Source organism: Pelophylax lessonae, assembly GCF_965119305.1.
Source record: "Pelophylax lessonae genome assembly, chromosome: 2".
Classification (NCBI taxonomy): Eukaryota; Metazoa; Chordata; class Amphibia; order Anura; family Ranidae; genus Pelophylax; species Pelophylax lessonae.
Window position 1 is genome coordinate 129,788,063 of NC_138769.1, and position 20,710 is coordinate 129,808,772.

At 46.1% G+C, this 20,710-nt stretch overlaps 1 protein-coding gene across 1 annotated transcript in view; it reads left to right on the forward strand.

Annotated features, from left to right (window-relative positions):
• The window catches only part of SPAG5 (sperm associated antigen 5), a 374,185-nt gene that overhangs the window by 170,474 nt on the left and 183,001 nt on the right, over positions 1-20,710 (forward strand). The window contains exons 10-12 of the mRNA XM_082245996.1: positions 5,860-5,994; positions 13,982-14,054; positions 14,144-14,291. Of these exons, the coding sequence (XP_082102122.1) occupies positions 5,860-5,994; positions 13,982-14,054; positions 14,144-14,291 (356 nt within the window). The remainder of the gene's footprint in view (positions 1-5,859; positions 5,995-13,981; positions 14,055-14,143; positions 14,292-20,710) is intronic.

Below are 20,710 nucleotides of genomic sequence, written 5' to 3' on the forward strand. Positions count from 1 at the left end.
CGATCCAATGGAAATGGGATGATCTCTCCAGCTGGTACAAACTAACAGAAACGCCAATCCCGAACACTGCTGAGGCACGAACCGTCCGGATCAACCTCACTCCGGCGTCAGCCACAAAAAATGGAGGCCACAATAGTGAAGTACGTAGGCACAGTATTTAATGTATAAAAGTAAACAACTTACATGTGGACAGAATAAAAAGCGCTTTACTCGGCAGGATCCGAAGATGCAGCCGCCCGACTTCCGGGTAGTACGTGGTGACGTCAGCACGCCATTTGATTTATGGTAAGCGCATAGCGTGGTCCTCAATTTATCACAGATTAAAGAGTTATCAGAGCACGGTGGAGGCATCTCTGTTTCTACACTTTCCACAACCTTTTTGGACTATACTTTTAATCAATATATTATTTAGATGTGTATCAATTGCTTTATAAGCAGTAATTTGATTGCCTCATTTAAGCACATGTTTTGATTGTTTATTTCTCATATTAGCGCGGCTCTTACTTTTATATTCTTTAATTGGTGTGTTCCCTCTTAAGCTGCTGCTTTTGTATATAACTTTTTAGTTATAATTTTCAGTTGTGTTTAGTTATAATTTTCAGTTGTGTTTACTTCACTCACAGTTCAGCACATAATTATTTAATTCAGAGTGTGTTTAGCGCGGTTATTTTTTGGTATTGATTGATTTTATATTGTGATTCTTTTTATTTGTTATGTTGTTGGATTTCCTGTAGAGTTGATCCGGTTCTCAGCAACATTGCGCTTTCTCAGCAACATTGCGCTGTATTAGTGTTTATGTACATCGCTTTTCAATGCTCTGTTCAGATATTTATATACTTTCACCTGTATCACTGGTATGGAGGTACATTTATTTTGCCTTCCTGTTTTTCCACTGATGGGGGTCACGTCCTGCTATTGGTTGGTATGGGGTCATAGGTTGCAATTTACATCCGTTTGCATTTGCAATGTTTCCCTTCCGGATTAGCTACGCTGGAATGATTGGTAGCTGTGATGTGCGGCGGAGTGTACTGCTGTACAAATGGCTCCGCCAAGCCGTCTACGCCACGCCCCCTGGTGACGGAAGTCAGAAGTGACGAAACGCGTCGGGGCGTGGCCAGGCGGCGTACCCTGCAATTGTATTGTATCCTCGGTGACGGAACCTTCCGGCGTTCCCTGCCTTGGCGTCGAGCTAAGACTCGTGCACTACGGCTGCTCTCCTCACTGACTGTATATGATGTGCCTGATTTTCATGCGTTACAAGTGAGTGCAATTGTCATGTATTTTATATGAATAAATTGTTTATGCAATATTGCGCTAGTGGAGGCTGTTATTTGTTCTCCTACATGTACTGGGGTTCCGGTGTTTGAGAACTGAACAATTGGAAGTGGATTCTTCATTGGACCCTATACCATAATGTGATGTCTGCTTGTTCACGAGATTGAGTAAGCATTGGGTTCTGTTGAGTGGCCATTTTTGCATTGTTCCTGGCACTTGGTGGTGGAGAATGAGGTGATCCCTTTCTATACCGCATTCCTATCGGAACTCTATAATTGGAATGCACATCAATTTGCTTATACCCTGAGTTGGAGGACTGTGGGGCTTATTTGGATTTTAGAGATTTCCTGGGATCTGCACAATCTTTTATAATAATGATTTAATATTGCCATATTGTTTGCGCTACTATTATTTGTATACAGTGGGTCTTGCCTTCTTGATCAAATATTATCTTAGGTCCCTTGGAACCCCAGCATCCCATGGTTGCAAAGGCCCAGGAGGAAGTGTCCCCCACCTTCCCCTGCTCAGTCTTTCTCATCTAAATCTGCGCCGGATGCTGCCGTGTATGTGGCCGGTCCAGGGAGACTTAATATCACACCCCCTGATCCATCTGATGGATGATTCCTCCATGGTTGTAGCAGCGAATATAAAGCCACTTGTAGACACACCTATTACTGCAGTGCGTTAGACTTTAAAGATGGAGGTTGCTGCTGATGTAGCAGTGGACGTGGCATTTGGTACGCACAAGTCGCATCGTACTCCAATGGTGTTGTTATCTTATTTTGACAGGTTTTCTTGTAAGGAATGGGAACAACCAAAATCAGCATTTGTGGTAACCAAAGGTTTTTCTCTACGTTTACCCTTTTGAGAACTCACTTTTAAAAAAGTGGACTAGTCCACCAGTGGTGGATCTTCCTGTTTCCAGTAGAGGAATCCCCGCTATTAAGGACCCAGCTGACAGGAAAGCGGAGGCTGTGGCACTTGGCATGTTTACTATGGATGGTTCGGCATTGCGGTCCGTCTTTGCTTCAGCCCTGGTGTCTTAGTCCCTAACTGAATGAGCCAAGCTTTTGCGCCAGGGCCTGGGGAGTGAGCATATGTTGATCTAGCGGACCAGTTGGTCCATAAGCTGCACTTTTTTTGTGATGCAGCTATGGATACAGCTCCTGTGCTGTTCAAACTTTTTCAGCGGTGGTTATTAGGCATGTGCTGTGGCTTAAGAATTGCTCTGCAGACCAAGCCTCTAAGAAACGCTCTCATTGAGCTTCCCTTTCAAGGTAATCGCTTGTTTGGGGCTAACCTGGATGATGACATTAAGGGTATCACAGGAGGGAAGAGTACCTTCCTGCCACAGTCAAGGAAAGGGAAGGAGCCTCGCCGCAGATGGGGGCCCTTCTTCTGAGCCCATAGAAAATTACTTTGTGCTTCTGGGACGGAGAATAAGGGAAATGGATCTCGCCCATTGTTGGGGTGGGGAAACATCTTCGCAGGTTTTCCGGCCCTGTGGACAACTTTGGTGAGCGTCGAGATCCACAAAATGTTTCTTTTGGGAGTACCCAGAAAGGGGGACAAAGCTTGTCTTTTTCAGGTTTTTTAGTTCCTGAGTCCTTGTGCGTATTTAATTCCTGCAAAGGTTCAGGTGATGTCAGAACTACCTAAGGTCCTCCTATCCCTGTCCAGGGAATTAATTTACCTAGGTCTGATTCTATTTCTGACCAGGGTGGTCCTTCTGCACTGCACAAACTTAAGGGACCACAGGCCGGGATTCACCAGCTGCTGTCACACAGATAGTTCTCTCTCCCCATTTTGCATATAGGTTTTGAGTCTGGTGGTATCCACCTTCAAGACAGTTCTGTTTGCACAGTCTTACATGCAGCTCCTTTAGCAGGTTCAGCTTCACAGGAGGGTACCGAAGTTCTTCACGGGGTCCTTTGACAGACGCTGCACGCGTCCAAGGGCCACGGTAAGGCCAGTAATCATCCTCGGCTAAGGCTTCTTCGCAGTTCCTGCGAGGAATCGAGAGCAAGGGTCTTCCAATCATCCTGGTGGCTGTAAACGTCCATGGGGGCTTCCTCTCAAAGAAGACCAGTTGTCCCAAGGGGTGATCTACCATCCTGCTTTAGTTGCTGTTTTTTATGGCTTAGCTATTGAAAGTCAGGTACTGAGGGATAGAGGTCTTTCTGGATCAGTGACACCTACTATGGTGAAGGTGAGGAAATCTTCCAGCAAGATATACCATTGTACGTGGAAAGCATACATTTCTTGGTGTGTGTAGATTGGCGCTCATCCTTTTATCATTTTTTTGGTTTGGATCTTAATCTTTCTTCAACAGGGTGCTATTTAAAAGTTGGCCTGGTTTACCATCAAGGGCCAGGTGTCTTCCTTGGCAATCTTCTTTCAGCGACCCCCTAGCCATGCACTCTTTTTAGTTCGTACCTTCATTTACGGGGTTTGACATATGGCCCCACCTGTACTGTCTCCTTTGCCGCCGTGGGATCTAAATTTAGTGCTTTTGGTTCTCCAGAAACCTCCATTTGAGAATATTCGGGAGACTCCCTTGTCTACGTTATCTCAGAAGGTGACATTCTTTGTGACTATTACCTTGGCCAGCAGGGTATCGGCGGCATTATCCTGCAACAGTCCCTATTTGTTGGTCCATAGGGATTAAGTGGTTCTTCGTCCCTGTCCATCATTCCTGCCCAAAGTTGTGTCTGACTTCCATTTGAGTGAGGACATTGTCATCCCAAGGAATTTGCTTTGCATACATTGGATGGGGTTCTTGCGATTCTGGTGTATCTGGCAGCTACTGAGTCTTTTCGGAGGTCAGACTCGCTTTTTGTGGTTATGGACGGACCATGAAAAGGGCTGGCCACTTTTTCCGTATCTTCAGATGGATCCGACAGATGGTGACTCAGGTTTATTCCATTAAAGGTCAGGTTCCACCTTTTGCCTGTCAATGCGCATTCTACTCGGGTGCTGAGTGCTTCTTGGGCCTTCTGTCATCATACTTCAATATCACAAGTTTACAAGGCGGCCACTTGGTCATCCATGCATACCTTTACAAGGTTCTATAAGGTAGATACTTTGGCATCTGTGGTTGCTTCTTTTGGCTGCAAAGTTTTGCAGGCTGCTGTTTTAACTGGTTGCCGACCGTCCGACAGGCAGCCGCTCCCAGGCAAATTGCCGTAGGCGTACGCTACTCGGCGGCGCACTCCCGCCCCGCTCATCAGCGGGGAAGCTGATGCAGCGGGCAGGCGGCTCCGATTGCCACCTGACACCCGCGATCAATCCCCACTGAGAGAGAATGGTCAGCTGTTGTAAACACAACTGACCGTTCTCCCTGCAATGATCATAGAGCTCATGTGATCCTTCTATATAGGATCACATGTCTCTGTGGTCATTTCAGAAGCCACGCCCCCCACAGTTAGAATCACTCCCCTAGGCTCACATTTAACCCCTTGATCACCCATAATGTTAATCCCTTCCCTGCCAGTGTCATTATTACTGTAACCGTGCATATTTTTAGCACTGATTTCTGCAGTAATTTCACTGGTCCCCCCCCCCCCCCCCCCCCAAAAGTGCCAAAAATGTCAGTTAGGGGTCCGATCTGTCTACCGCAATGTCGCAGTCCCGCAAAAAATCGCAGATTACCGCCATTACTAGTAAAAAAGAAAAACAATGACAAATCTTTCCCGTAGTTAGTAGACGCAATAACTTTTGCGCAAACCGATCAAAATACGCTTATTGCGATTTTATTTTTTAACCAAATATATGTAGCAGAAAACAAATTGGCGTAAAATGTTAAAAAATTTTGATTTTTTTTTTTTATTTATTTTGAGAATTTCATATAGCAGTATGTGAAAAATATTATTTTTTTTTTGTTTGTTTATAGCACGAAAAATAAAAATCGCACAGGTGATCAAATACCACCAAAAGAAAGCTCTATTTGTGGGAAAGAAAGGACATCAATTTTATTTGGGTACAGCGTCGCACTACCGCGCAATTGTCCGTTAAAATAATGCGGTGACCTGGTTAAGAGCACTCCTCTTTAGCCTTGGGTTCTTTTCCATTTTCCTTTTTGCACTGTTTTTGGACTTCCCAGTAGTTATGATTTTTGGAGGGCTGTTTCTGTCGATTTGAAAGCGAGAACAGGATTATTGTACTTAACATAAAATCCATTTCTCGCAGTTCGACAGACACCGCACCCACCCCTCTATGGAGTTCTGATACTTTTAATACTGCTTGCTACTAAACTGATTACCAAGAGCAGAGAGTGGGGTTATATACCAGCTAAGGACGGCCCATGGGTGTAGCCAGGTGATTTTTGTTTTGCCTAGTCCTCCTGGAGGAGGCAATATAACCCACTATTTTTATGATTTATGGAGTGCTGTGTCCGTCGATGAGCTCAGAGAAATGGATTTAAGTGCAAAAATCCAATTAGTTGGGTAGAGTGTCTGTCACTGCTGACTCTGTGTGTGTGTGTGTGTGTGTGTGTGTTGTTGTTTTTTTATATGTATATAAGATAGATATATAATATATGTATGTGTTCAGGGATCTGATTTTCTGATTGGGTTTTGTTAATAGTGTTCTCAGGCCAGGGAGCTGATGTCTCGGCACTGGCACCTATTTATGATTATGAAGGAGAAAACCCAGTCAGCGGTAGAGAAGTATGACGGAATTAAAAATGAAAGGGACCATGCCATATTGGAAAAAGAAGAGGTGAGTGAAAACTTGTACTTTACAAGGTCCCAAATGGTAGATGTGTGTAGCCAAGTCTGCAAAACATACAGTAACTTTGTCCATTTTTATTATAGGGATAGAGACTTGCATAGTTAAAATGATAGTGTTTTGAGTATATTCTTTTATTTTTATTTTTTTGTAATTTTTTATTTAGCCAAAAAATTGCATTATACGTAACAAAAACAGTAGTGATGCAAAATATATGTAGGAATGCTGATAACAGGAACAACATCGGAGCCACACAAGCAGATCAATTGAGCGGATCATGTACAAGACAACAAATTCTAAATTGGACAGCTATAGACATAACTGATAGAGCGAAATGGAAAACATCTCTTTAAGAATCCCAACATTAATAGAAGAGCCCCAATTTAGCAATACAAACTTATGGAATATAGAAAGTAAAAAATACCAGGGTCAAGGGAGCTCCCCGGTAGCCAATATAACCCAAAAAGGGGATAGAGTCTAAAAAATCTGATCAGGTACATTATAGCAGTAAAAAGAGAACTGCAGGTATAAATTCCCAAACTGAATAGTGTAACATATGGAAGGGGGAACAGTAGAAGGGGTGGAAAGGGAAAGGAGGAACAAGGAAGGCAGAGGGGAGACACATATAGTCAAAATGAAATAGGGGCACAGAACCAAAATAAAGAAGAATGAAAGTAACGAGCGAGGCTGTGAAGCAAAACTTGGGACCAGAGGAACGAGTTCTCACCCAGAGCCTCGTGACAAGACCCCTGGTGGATCAGCCGGGCTGCGAGACGACCTGTAAATAAGCATCTGTGAAGACATAATATTGCCATGGCCTCCAAGTATCACGAAAAGACTCCTTCTGACGCATTTAGCAGCTGAGTGGTAAGGGAGGACTTGTATTTTTTAATGTGCCACCCCTGTGAGGTGCAGCAAGCCTGCCGATTGGTCATTTGATACATCCACATTAGTCAGGTGTTTGATAGTACTAGCTACCTTTTGCCAGAAATGTCTACGTTTTCGTGCCCTCCCAAAAGATGTGTAACATTGTGCCTTGGCCAACAGTGCATCGCCATCATGTGTCCGTGTAGGGTCGTGGGAACCCTATACCACCTTGTTAGGATCTTGTAACTGGTCTCTTGGACCTTAGTGGCAATAGAAGATTTCTGGGCAAAGGGAATAATTTTCTCCCTTTTGAGAGTCAGTAAACTGCATAGCAAGATCAAATTCCCACTGCGGAATAAGAGTGGGTAAAATCTGTCGCCGGTCGAATCAGGGCAGCGCAAATGGTAGAGAGGCTGTGGCAAATCTGTTCCCTCTCATGGCACATACTCTCCAACTCCGTGATCTGACAAGAGATACCTCGGGAATGAGAGCTCTGGCAAAGAAAATGCCGGAGCTGCAGACCACTTAAGAAGGCCAATGGGGGGGGGGGGGTGTCTACGTCAGATGCAAGTGCAAAATCTGATATTTCTCTTTCGTTCATCGATGAACACAGCTTCATATCTTCTTTGACAGATGGGTTATGCTGCTCTTCCTTGGAGTACTAGGCAGAAAAGGGTTAACAAAGCTTGACTACGCATATAGGGCAGTCCTGGGGGGTAAACTCCCACTTCCTGCTCTAGGAAGTTTTTTTCTGCCTAGCCAGGAGTAAGTATTTCGCTCTTTGATGGGATCTCTGGTCCTGGCATTTTTTTCCCCCTTTTTAGACTGAACTTTTTTCCTTTTTTGTTTTTTCTCTACAATAAAGTCTGTTCCTGTGAGAGCTACTATCAACTGTCGCACTGGGTGACGCACTGGATATCCTAGATCCTTACGGTCCCCCAGTCTGCCCAGCGAGCGCGTGCAGGCCTCATCTCCGCGCTAGGTCAGCTGCGACATAGCTCCACTGGACAGGAGCTGGCCTGCGAGTGCGACACCTCGCGAGGATGCATATGACCTGGTCGCGGCCTGAGTCGCAGCGTATCTCTGGCTGCAGCACCCCCCAATCCAAGGTGGGGAGGTGTTCTCCCCGGAGGGGTGCCCGCCCGGTTCCAAAGGTGTGGTGAGTAGTGCCCCCTTCTCCCTCTGGAAAATTCGGGGTGGACTCAGGTCCTTCCCAGGGTCGGCCACCCAACACCAGAGGGAGAAACTGTGGGTTCTGAAAGCTGAGCTCAACTTCCGGATTACCCAAAATAGGGACCATAGGGGAAGGCAATGGGGAGGTTGAGTAGAAGCAAAAGACATCTCTAGCTACTAGTAAGGTATGTCCCATGGTAGGATGAACACTGAGGGCCTTGGCAGTGGGAAGGCAATCCATAGCCAGCTCCTCGCTGTGCGGCCTGAGTCCTCCATCTCCATGGCCACCCAGTGTTTGGCCTCAGCATGGCAATGCCAGTGAACCAGCCCAGTGAGTTAAGCTGCTCTATAATAAGTCAGTACATCTGGAAGGCCTAGCCCTCCCTGAATTTTAGGGAGATTAAGAAGCTGGAGTTGAAGGCGTGGTCTTTGATGGGACCATATCAATTCACAACACAGGGCGTTTATATGTTTGAAGAAAGAGGTGGGCAAGCGAACAGGGAGAACCTGCATCAGATAGAGATTCCTGGGCAATAACGTCGTCTTGAGAGCACTAAAACGGCCAATCCAGGTCAAGGTGAGCATGCGCCAATGAAGTAGATCTGTTCGCAACCGAAGAAGCAAGGGTTCTAAATTGGCCACAAGGGCAGGGTCCGAAGGTATATCAATTCCCAAATAGAGAATGGCGTTGGATGCCCATCGAAAGGGGAAAGAGGGGCAGAGACTATCAACAGGGAACCAATCTAGCGAAATAGAGAGGGAAGAGGACTTAGACAAGTCAATTTGAAATAAGGAAAGAGAGCCATATGTACGCAATGATTGGAGCAATTTGGGCAAAGACACCAACAGGTCCAGTAAGAATAAGATCAGATTGTCTGCAAATGCGGCCACTTTATGGTTCCCGGAAGCCTTTCGATAGACCGTAACGAGGTGGAGAGCAGCGTCTGGCCTTGGGTACCACGAAGGGCCAGGTTTGACCCTGGCAGTTTCTTTCATCATCCTTTGGCTAAGTTTTTCTGTGGTTTGTGCCTTTGTTCAGGGGGTTCACCACTTGGCTTCCCCAGTGCTTTTCCATTGCCCTCGTGGGATCTTAACTTGGTGCTGTTGGTTTTTCAGTAACCGCTGTTGAAAATATTTACAAGATTCTTAGTCTTCTTGGTGGCTTTTTCCTTCTGCACGTAGGGTGTCGGAGCTGGCAGCTTGTCTTGTTGTTCACCTTGGTGGTTCACGGAGATAAAGTGGTGCCCGGCCCTGCCTGTCGTTCTTTCCAAAGGTCGTCTCTGCTTTTCATTTAAATAAGGCATGTCTTACCTTCCTTAGGTCCTAGCCTAAGCACACTAAAGAGCTTGACTTGCACTCTTTAGATGTGGCCCTGGCAATCAGGGGGGGACCTGGCGACGACTGAGTCGTTCCAAAAATCAGTCTCCCTATTTGTCCTTACGGATGGATTCTCTTAGGGGCTGGTCGCATCTGCTGCTACCATTTGCAGATGGATAGGCAACCGGTGGTGAAGGCCTATTCCATTAAGGGTCAGGATCCTCCTTCCCTTTTTATGGCGCATTTTATGTGGGCGCTTGGTCTCTTGGGACTTTCGTCATCAGGCGTCAGTGGTGCAGGTTTGCAAGGCGGTCACCTGGTCGTCCGCACACATTTTCACAAAATTTTTATAAGATGGATGTGTTGGCATCTGCTGATGCCTCCTTTGGGCTGCAAGGGTTTGCAGGCCACTGTTGGAGAGGATTAGACCCCTCCTTGAGGGTGTACTTTTTTTGTCAGGTGAGCTCCAGTTGTGCCTGGTTGAGCTCCTGGGTTACCTGGTTGGCTATGTTTAGCCCTGTTGGGAATTGTTTCTTGCTGTGTCCGTTTCCCACCCCTCATGCTGATACTGCTTTGGGACATCCCATTCGACTAATGAAGATATGTCGCTGTGTCGGTCAATGAACCAAAGAGAAAACTGGATTTTTATCTTACCGTAAAATCCTTTTCTCTGATGTTCGACAGACACAGCACCCACCCCTCTGCAGTTGGGGGTTATGTTTTCTTCTGACACTGCTTGTTACTAAACTGAATCCTAGAGCGGGAAGTGGGAGTATAGCACCTGGGACTGCCCCATGGGTGTAGTTAAAGTTCTGTTAACTTTAACCCTTTTTCGCCTAGTGTCCTACTCCTAGGAAGCGCAGCATAACCCATTTGACTAATGAAGATATGTCGCTGTGTCCGTCAATGAACATCAGAGAAAAGGATTTTACGTTAAGACAAAAATCCATTTTTTTGTTAACATTTGAAATAGCTATGTTTTACTTGTCATGTTCATGTGTATGATCAGGATTCAGAGAGAACTGTCTGTTTGTTCCCTTGTAACAAACAATATGATTTTAAACTGTCCTGTTTACTGATAGAACTACTATAAGCACTGTCCCCTTAAACCGCTGCTGAGAGAAACAAGTGCCATTGCTGTTGCTCAATCTGCAAATTGTAGCCGCCTGGCTGTTGGGTTGACCCTTTATATTTCTAGTCCTGTTACCACCTAAGGGGTTTATTCACTGTGCTTCTGTAGTTGGCTGTCTGTACATGTGTGCCTCATTACCTTATTGGCTTCCTACCATTTCCTCTGTACCTGCATCAGTTCTACAATGCTCTGAATGATACCTGGCCTTCCTGCTGCCTTACAAGTGAACTGACTGCAAACTACATTAGCTCCTCCTGATTTTGTGAGTAGCCTTGAGGGTAGATTCTCAGTCTGTACTAGTATAGCGGACCATTAGTTCAAGGGCAGCAGTTCTGAGGGCCTGGCCAGCTTGCAATCTACTAATTGTGCAGGGGCATCTTCCAGTGTTTTCAAACTAGCAGGTATTTTACGCCAAGTATCCAAAACGGGTCCAAATACTGGTTGTTGATGCATCAGTGCAAGAAGCGCCTCTTGTGTATGCCCTTTGTGGCCCTTTATCCTATTTATAAAAAAAAAAGAAAAAAAAAAAAAGCTAAATCTTTCTAGGAGACCCTCTATGCCTGAGGCTAAAATATTCTTTCTCTTTCGTTCACTGACGGACATAGCTTCAAGTCAGACCATTGGGCTTTATACTGTCTCTCTTTAATAGTAGGACTAGGCGGAAAACTATTTTGGTTACTCCCCTGGGGCCGTCCCAGGGGGGGTATACCATCACTTTCTGCTGTAAGACTTTTTTTTTTTTCTGCCTAGTAAGGAGTAAGGACCTGGCTCTCTGCTGGGATCTGCGGTCCTGGCATTTTTTCCTTTTTTAAATTGAATTTTTACTTAAAAATTACTTTTTCTTTATTATTTTTGTTTGTGTGAACTATAATCAACAGCCGGACTGGGTGACACACTGGATATTCTAGATCCTTTTGGCCTTTCCAGTCTGTCCTGCGAGCACGACCCAACTATTAGCTCTGCGCTAGGTTGGCCACGACATAGCCCCACTGGACAGGGGCTGGCTGGTGAGTGAAACACCTCGCGAGGTCGCATAGCCCTGGTCACGACCGCAGTCATGATCAGAGTCGCAGCATGCCTCAGGCCGCAGCACCCCCATTCCAAGATGATGCGGTGGACTGCTGGGAGTAGCGCCCATCTGGTGACCGTGGTATGGTGAGTAGTGTCCCCCCTCTTTTCCCACGGAATTGTTGGGGTGGTCATGGGTCCTCCCTGGGGATGGTAGACCCCTCCTGTGTCCTTCCTTCCCCTCATACTTTTCCCCTGTGTAGATGCCCTCATCTGCACCCTGGCCCTTGTGGGGGGCATGGGTGTTTTTGGCTGGGGGGGCTTGTATGGTACTGGGCCGCAGAAGTAATGAGTGACGCCGCTACTTGCCCCCTGGAGTCAGGGATTTAACCTTCAGAGAGGTTCTTTCCTTCCAACCTGCGTTTATCCCCAGACTGCCTGCGATGTCTCCTCAGGGCAGGTGCAGGACTTGCTACTACAAGGGGTGGTTGTTCTGGTCTCAGAATCGGAACGTTTGTTTCACGTTTGCAGGTCCCAGGAAGGAAAGCGAGGTACGTCCAATCTTGGACCTCAAGCTCTGAACCGTTTGTGCGGGTACAGATGTTTTGAATGGAGTCCATTCATACGGTAGTGGCATCCCTACATCAGGGGGATCTTCTGGCCTCTATCGATATATTCCGATATGTCGATCATCCACTCTTCCTCCACTTGCCGTGGGCTAGGAGCATTATCAAGAGGTCTCACCTCACCCCCTCGGGTTTTCGCAAGTGTTGTCAATGTTGTGCCAGCGGAGGATTGCAATACTGGAGTACCTGGATGATCATCTTCTGTGAGCAGAGTCTCCGACTGCTCTGAAGGACAACCGGGAGATTACTGTGGGAACTCTGCAGGAGTTGGTTGAAAATTGAATTTCCATGTATTGGCTCTGGTTCCATGCACCTAGTTGGGACTATCAGGGTCTGTTCTGGACTCAGCCTTAGCCAGGGTGTCCCTCCCATGGGACAGGTTTAAAAAATCTGTCCACACAAGACCGCTGCAAAGAGAGATTCTTGCCATGTGGGGCAAGAATCCACAGTCTCTAGACAATCTGATCCTGTTGAACTGAAGTACGAGAGGGTCCCTGATTCGGTGGCTTTGCTCTGCGGCGCTTCCATTCCAAGTCTTCCATCCCCTGTACTGGACGGTGGTCACCATGGATGCCAGCCTGGCCTAGTGGGGTGGCGTTTTTTTGGAATGGATTATGCTCAGGAGGTCATGAAGAATCCAGACTACCGATCAAAATACTGGACATTTCTTCCAGGGGTGTTTCATCAGTTGGGTCTCCGGTGGGGAACTCCTGAGGTGGTCCTGTTGGCCTCTCATCTCAACAGGAAGGTGCTTGGGTTTGTGGCACAGTCTTGAGATCCTCTGGCCGATGCATTAGTGGCTCCTTGGAGTCAGTATTGTCTGATTTACGCCTTTCCTCCTCTCAAGCTTCTGCAGAGACTCCTGCGTAGGCTCAAAGACTGAAGGGATTACTGGCATCCTAGTGGCTCCAGACTGGCCTCGCTTGTCTTGGTACGCAGATCTGATATGGTTGGTCGCCGAGGCTTCTTGGAGACTTCCTCTTAGAGGAGATCGGTTGGCTCAAGGGCCAAACTTCCATCTTTCTTTACAGTCGCTGGCTTTAACGGCTTGGCTGTCAGAAGCCAGGAGCTGAAGGCTAGAGGGTTGTCATAATTGTTGATTCCCACGCTGCTGTAAGCTAGTAAATCTACTTCTAGGTAGATTTACCATCGCGTTTGAAGAGTGTACTTTGCGGATGTGAATTTCTTGGCCTCATAGGATCTCAACTTGGTGCTGTCGATTCTTCGGTACCTGCTGTTGAAAAATATTTGCATGATTCCTCTGCTTACTTTGTCCCAGAAGGTAGCCTTCTTGGTGGCTTTTTCTTCTGCACGTAGGGTGCAGGAGCTGGCAGCTTGTCTTGTCGTTCACCTTACTTGGTTCACGGAGAGAATGTGGTGCTTCTGCCCTGTCAGTCCTTCCTTCCTAAAGTCATCTCTGGTTCCCATTTAAATAAAGGCACTGTTACCTTCCTTGTGTCGTAAGCCTAAGCACCCTAAAGAGATTGCCTTGCATACTTTGGATGTGGCTCGGGCAATCAGGGTGTACCTGGCAGCGACTCGTTCCCAAAATCCGATTCCCTATTTGTCCTTAAGGATGGACATCAGAGAAAAGGATTTTTTGGAAAGACAAAAATTCAGTTTTTACATCTCTCAGCCCTCCATAGAATTTTATTTTCTTGCCTACAGCTACCATCTGTCCTGGAAAAGCCATTTGGAAATTGAAGGCTTACATTTTCCTTTTCAGATAGTTCTTAGCACAAAGACTAGTTGTATAGCATATACTATAAATTAATATAAATTGTGGACCTTTACAGCAAAATGGCAAAGTTGTCTATGAAATTGTGTTTCTCTTTGTAAACATTTTTACTGGTAGATGTCCATTCGTCTGGCTGACCTGAAGTCTTTGAATGAACAAATGAAATTGGAGAACTCTCGTCTGGGTTCAGGTTTGTGTCTTTTTTAATTGCCATAGAAATGTGGTTACTGTCTATTTATATTTTTATATTTATCTGTTATATATTTATTCTTTTGTTAGAGCTAGAATCTCTGATGGAGCGTTTGTGTATTATGGAGTCAGAAATTGATAAATGGAAGGAGGACAATTCTGAGCTGGCGGAACAACTGTCCGCTAGAGACTCCTCTGTGAAGCTTCTAGAAAAAGAGCTTAACGAGGCAACTACAAGGTATAAAGCCATTTGATTTTTAAATTGATTCATAAATCTTTTAAGGTTGTATTGAATGTAATCTCTGCCTGTACTTGCACAGATCACTTCAAAGATTTGGGCTCCTGCTAATGAACAGACCAAAGCTGGAATGAGAAGTACCTCAGCAAGAGGTTACTGGGATATTAAACATGCGGGATAGTAAATCTAGCTATGTACATGGTTTGCTTATTGGGTCAGCATGTTACGATGCTTATTGTGAAGAGTTTATACGTGTGCCCCACTACTGCTTAAAATTCTAGCTGCTTAATCAAGTGTTCAGGTCATTTGGCGTGTGAGCACTTTAGCTTGGGGGCCAAGTTATAAAGCAAGAGTATAGCCATACCATGGCCATACTGCTGCATAAATACCACCCATTTATCAAACCATGTGTTTTGAAATGTGCTTTGCTCTCTTCAGGGCCATCAGAGCATTACTCTTCTGAAAAAAAAAATAAAAAATGGCTTGGAGAAGAGGCCATTCATGTGACCCAGTAAAGTCGCATGACCAACTTGTTCAGTTACGAAGTTCTCTGCAGCATATTTAAAACCACAAATACATATTGAATATATTGCAGCTTATTTTTTATTATTCTGATTATTATTCAGGATTTATATAGCGCCAACAGTTTCCGCAGCGCTTAACAAAATGAAGGCAGACATTACAGTTACAATACAATTTGGAACAAAAGGAATCAGAGGGACCTGCTCTTTAGAGCTTACAATCTAAAAGGGAGGGTCAATTGATACAAAAGGCAAAAGCTGTGGGGGATGAGCTGATGGAGCAAGTGAAACCGTGTTGTTAGTAGCCGGGTAGGCTTCTTTAAAGAGAAGGGTTTTCAGGGATCGTCTAAAGATGGATAGATTAGGGGACAGTCGGACAGATTGGGGTAGAAAGTTCGAAAGAATGGGAGAAGCTCTGGAGAAATCCTGGAGGCGAGCATGGGAAGAGGTGACAAGGGAGCTAGAGAGCAGGAGGTCTTGGGAGGACCGAAGAGAGCGGCTTGGTTGATATTTTGAGATCAGGTTAGTGATGTAGCTGGGGGCAGAGTTGTGGATGGCTTTGTAAACTATTGTTAGCACTTTGAATTATATTCATTGGGTGAGTGGAAGCCAGTGAAGGGATTGGCAGAGAGGGGTGGAGGACACTGAACGGTTGGTAAGGTTGGATAAGTCTTTCAGCAGCATTCATTATGGATTGAAGGGGGGATAATCTATGTAAGGGTAATCCAATGAGGAGGGAGTTGCAATAGTCGAGGCGAGAGATAACCAGGGCGTGAATTAAAAGCTTGGTGGTGTCATTGGTTAAAAAGAGCTGTATTCTAGCGATGTTGCGGAGGTTAAGGCGGCATGATTTGGACAGGGATTGGATGTGAGCCTGAAAGGACAGTGCAGAGTCCAGGGTTACCCCTAGCACCCTGGCATGTGTGGAAGGACTGATAGTTGTTCCATTGATCTTGACAGAGAATTCCGTGGAAGGGGCACGTGGAGGAGGAAATATTATGAGCTCGGTTTTAGATGGATTCAGTTTGAGGAAGTGGTGAGACATCCAGGCTGATATGTCTGTTAGTGGATCAGTGATGAGGGAGGAGACTGATGGGGTGAGCTGAGGGGTAGAGAGGTAGATTTCGGTGTCGTCAGCATAGAAATGGTAGTGGAAGCCATGGGAGGCTATTAGCTGACCCAGGGAGGAGGTATAGATTGAGAATAGTAGCGGTCCAAGGACAGAACCTTGGGGGACCCCAACAGTAAGAGGAGTTGCAGGGGAGTAAGTGGAATTGCAAGTGACACTGAAGGTGCGGTGAGATAGGTAAGATTCGAACCAATGGAGAGCACAGCCACGGAGACTGAGCAAACTGAGTTTTTTGAGAAGGAGGGGGTGGTCAACAGTATCAAAGGCAGCAGAGAGGTCCAAGAGTATTGAGTAGTGACCATTGGTTTTAGCTGTTAGTAAGTCATTTGTAAGTTTTAGGAGAGCAGTTTCTGTAGAGTGTTGCCGACGAAATTCAGACTGAAGGGGATCAAAGACTTTATTCTCAATGAGGTGCTTGCTCAGGCGGTTGTAGACTAAACATTCAAGGAGTTTGGAAGCAAAAGGGAGTAAGGAGATGGGTCTTAATTTATTAAGATTGGTGGGGTCTAGTGAGGCTTTCTTTGGTATGGGAGTTACTAGCACATGTTTTATAGAGTTGGGGAAGATGCCAGTGTAGAGGGAGAGGTTGAGGATATGAGTTAGAGTGTAGGATAGAGTCAGAGGGTGACCATAGTATTTTGAGAAGGAACAGGGTCCAGGGGGCAGGAAGTTAGGTGGGCATTAGAAAAACTTTTAGTGACTTCCTCTACAGTAGTTGGGTTAAACAAGGGAAGTATTGATTGTGCAGGAGGACAAGGTGTGTAAGGTGAGGGAGATATCTATAGTGTAAAGATCTCTTCACGAATTGCATCAATCTTATTTTTGAAGTGATTGGCAATCTCTTGGGCAGTGAGTAAGTTAGTGGGTGGAAGCAATGGAGGACGAAGAAAAAGGTAGAAAAGAGTTGACGGGGACTGTGCGAGTGATAAAGTAGGTCTGTTTGGCAGTGTGGAGGCAGGAACTGTATTTGGGAGGGCAAAGTTATATTGGCTGAAATCTTGCTGTGACTTAGTATTACGCCACAGACGCTCAAGAGCTCGACTACGTTTTTTGAGGCTTCTGGTATTGTCTGTCTGCCAGGGTTGTAGCGGCCGGGGCCTGGTTATGTGTGTAGTGAGGGGGGCCAAAGCATCCAGGGTAGATGACAGAACTGTTGTAGACAGAAGTGGCCATGTTGGGGCAGGAAAGGGATGAGATTGTGTTGAAGAGACAATCTGTAGCAGAAAAAAGAAGTGAAGGGTTAAGATGGCGAAGGTTTCTACGGGTGATTGTTCGGTAGTTGAAAGGTAAGGAGGAGGACAAGGAGAGACTGAAACTGAGGTAGTGATCAGAGAGAGGGAATGGAATGTTGGAGAGGTTGCGAGGGGTGCATAGGTAGGAGAACATGAGGTCAAGGCTGTTGCTATTAGAGTATGTAGAAGCATGGGTCCATTGTTTTAGGTCAAAAGAGGAGGTTAAGCTCAAAAGTTTAGAAGTAGCAGGAGTGTTAAGATTAACAGGGATTTTGAAGTCTCCACGAATGATTGTGGGAATTTCAGAAGAGAGAAAGAGTAGCCAGGCAGAGAAGCCATCAAGGAAGATCGATACCGGTTCAGGAGGCCGATAGATCACAGCAATTCTCAACGAAACTGGAGAAAATAGACGAATACAGTGAGCTTCAAATGAGGAGACAGACAGAGAAGGGGGTGGATGAAGAACCTGAAATGTGCTTTGATGGGAAAGCAGAATTCCAACCCCACCTCCTTTCCATCCACTAGGCCTGGGAGAGTGAGTCCACAGGAGGCCACCATGGGAGAGGGCAGCAGGAGAAGGAGAGTCAGATTCTTGAAGCCAGGTCTCAGTCATTGCAAGCCGGTTGAAGGAGTTTGTGATAAATAGGTCATGGACAGAGGTGAGTTTGTTGCAAATAGAGCGGGCATTCCAGAGGGTGCAGGAGAAGGGGAGGTTGGCTCTAGGCAGAAGAGGAATAGAAACCAGATTGTGTGGATTTCGACTGGTGTCAGAGGATAGGGGGTGACGGGTATGTTTGCCAAAGGTAAATGATGGGGGGTCCAGGATTTGGGGAAATATCTCCAGAGGTTAAGAGAAGCAGAAGGGTGAGGGAGGTGATATGGGAGTATGATTTATGAGGGGGGACACATCTCAGTGTCATGTAGGTTTTATTGGTGTGTGGGTTGAGAATCAGCAGGAGTTGATGAGTGCAGTATAAAGGTGAGGATAGGAGTGAGGGTGATATATGCAAGCTGTGGGGCGGAGAAGAGGGGTAAAGGAGAGAAAGTTTTAGGAGAGGATGCAATCATGAGAAGGAGAATTAGGGATTGCATAATACAGGGTGGTGAGATTGAGAAGTAGACTGAATGTGAGATGGAAAAGTTGTATAGAGACTCAGGTCACCTGTATTCTGTCTGTTGGCTTGCAGTTGTGTGCTTTGTGTTTTCGCTGAAGTGCTGAGCCGAAGTGTAATACTTAATCCAATATTAATACTTTATCCAAGATGATAGTTGCCAATGCAATCCCCGCCTGTGCATCCCCTAGAAAGGGCTTACATTTATACGGAGTCGGGTGGAGGTATTGCCAATTAATCAATTAGGATTGCATAGGAGGGACACATGGCTGACAAAATAAACTTCTCACACCAAAGACAGACTACAAGAAATAGCAAGAGAGCAGAATGGCAGAGTAATAAAGATAAGGACAGCTCATAATTTAGGTATAGACAAGAGAAAGCAAAACAAACATCAGTGTTCTATGGACAGAGGTAAAGATATTGAAAGCAGCATAGATTACCATTGAGCAAATTAGAAACAAGGATTCTATTTCAGTTAAAGGTGGATTTTGAAAGCAGCATAGATTACCTGTGGAGGGATAGAGAAGAGCTTTTTAGATAGTGCTGAGCCGAAGTGTAATACTTAATCCAATATTAATACTTTATCCAAGATGATAGTTGCCAATGCAATCCCTGCCTGTGCAACCCCCTGCACTTAGAAGTCCTTTTGATGTGGTGTGCTGCCTTTATTTAGACTTGTTTTTTTTGGGGGATTTTTCCTGTATTTTCAAATTGTGATTCTGCCTCTAGGTTGACTGTGTTCAGTCCACTCTGTGGGGAAGCAATGTTGTCTCCCAAGGCTACTCTCACGATTTGGACTATAAACTGCTCCCCTCTTATCTCTTTTGCATGGAAGTATAGTTTCTAAGTAGTTCACAGAAGATAGCTGGGTAGGCAGTTTGCACTGTTCAGTGAACAAGAAGTTACAAGGACAATAGGACAGAATCGGTAGATATTTCTCTTACGTCCGCCGACAGTCGCCGCCGCCTCTAAGTCATCACTGTTGGGTATTGACTTCCCATCCGCAGGAGTAGCTAGGCATATAGACTTAGTCAAAAGACAAAAGGCATTAGCATATACACACCCATGGGGGCTGTCCCATCTGGTCAATACCCCCCCTGCATCACCACTCCCAACTCAGTTTTAATCTGCCTAGCGTTAGGAGTAGTCAGGCTTAACTTGTGCTGGGGCTTCAGTCTCAGCCTTCCTAATCTTTTATTTGATTTTCTTTGAAAATGTCAGTTTTCTCTTACTTTACTAGCTGTTTATTTTGTCAGCTTCTAGTGTTAGTCTTCTCTTCGGATGAAGTTGGATCATGCGGTGCTGGGATTCGGACTGACCGCCCTGGTTCTCCAGAGCATGAGGGTCAGATGGACCCCCAGCCCGCCATCGAGCGTTCAGCTATGGCTCGCCCTGGCACTACGAACGACCCATCCCTGTTCGCTGCAGGGATGCAGCCGTGAGGTGGCTACCTCACAGGACACATCTGCGGTGCTGCAGTGTCATGTCCCTGGCTCATGGCACTCCCTGTCAGGTGAGGACAGCGGTTTTCCGTGCATAGAGGCTTCCCACGCCATCTGGTACAGGTAAGTACTTCTGTGTGGGGCCTCTGTCTGGGGTGGCAGTCTGTGTTGCTGTGTGTCCCCTATGTCTGTGCCTGTGTGACTCCCTGATGCGGTCCCAGCGGGGATCGCTTGTGCAGTTTTCTGTATGTGTGGGGGTCCCCTTCCCTGTGTCACTTCGGTGCATTGTTGGGGGTGCAGGCGTTGTGTGGCGACCGCGGCGGAGTGAACTCGCGCGGTCCGCCATCTTTGATTTGGGCAGGCATGGTCAGCCTCTCTGTGGGCAATACTGCATGCTGTTTTGGCGCCATCCGCTGCCATTTTGGTGGGTGTAGAACGATCGGTCCGACCGCATGTTCGGCTGCCATTTTCTTGAAGCCTCTAATGCAATCCTAGGGGGCAGCCATTTTCCCTAAGACTGAAAGTCTTTAAGTTCAGCCTACTTCAGCAGCACTTCCTTTCCATATGCAGCAGGACGTCGGTGGCAACACTCTGCGGGCTCTGTAGGTTATCGCTCTCAATATTCCTCTGTATTATCGCTTCTGGCTCAGTTTTCTCTCTCCTTTTGGGGTCTTTGTCACTGTAGCTGTAGCGGTGGGCTGCGCATTCCGCAGCGATTTAAAAGGGGCAGTACACATTTTATTGCACTGTTTTTTTCTGTGAACTTTGAGCAATGGATTCTCAGGAAAGCAAGTTCCCCCCAGCTTTAGTGTGGGTCCCCAGTTCTCCTGTGGCCCCGCTGCGACCCGATTTAGCTGCTGTAGTGGCAACTTTGGTGTCTAATATGGAAATGCTGATGTCTGAACGTGCTGCAAAAAAGAGGCCCAGATTGTCTCCCTCTTCTGATTCAGATGGGGATATGGCTGCTGCTAAGAGCGTGC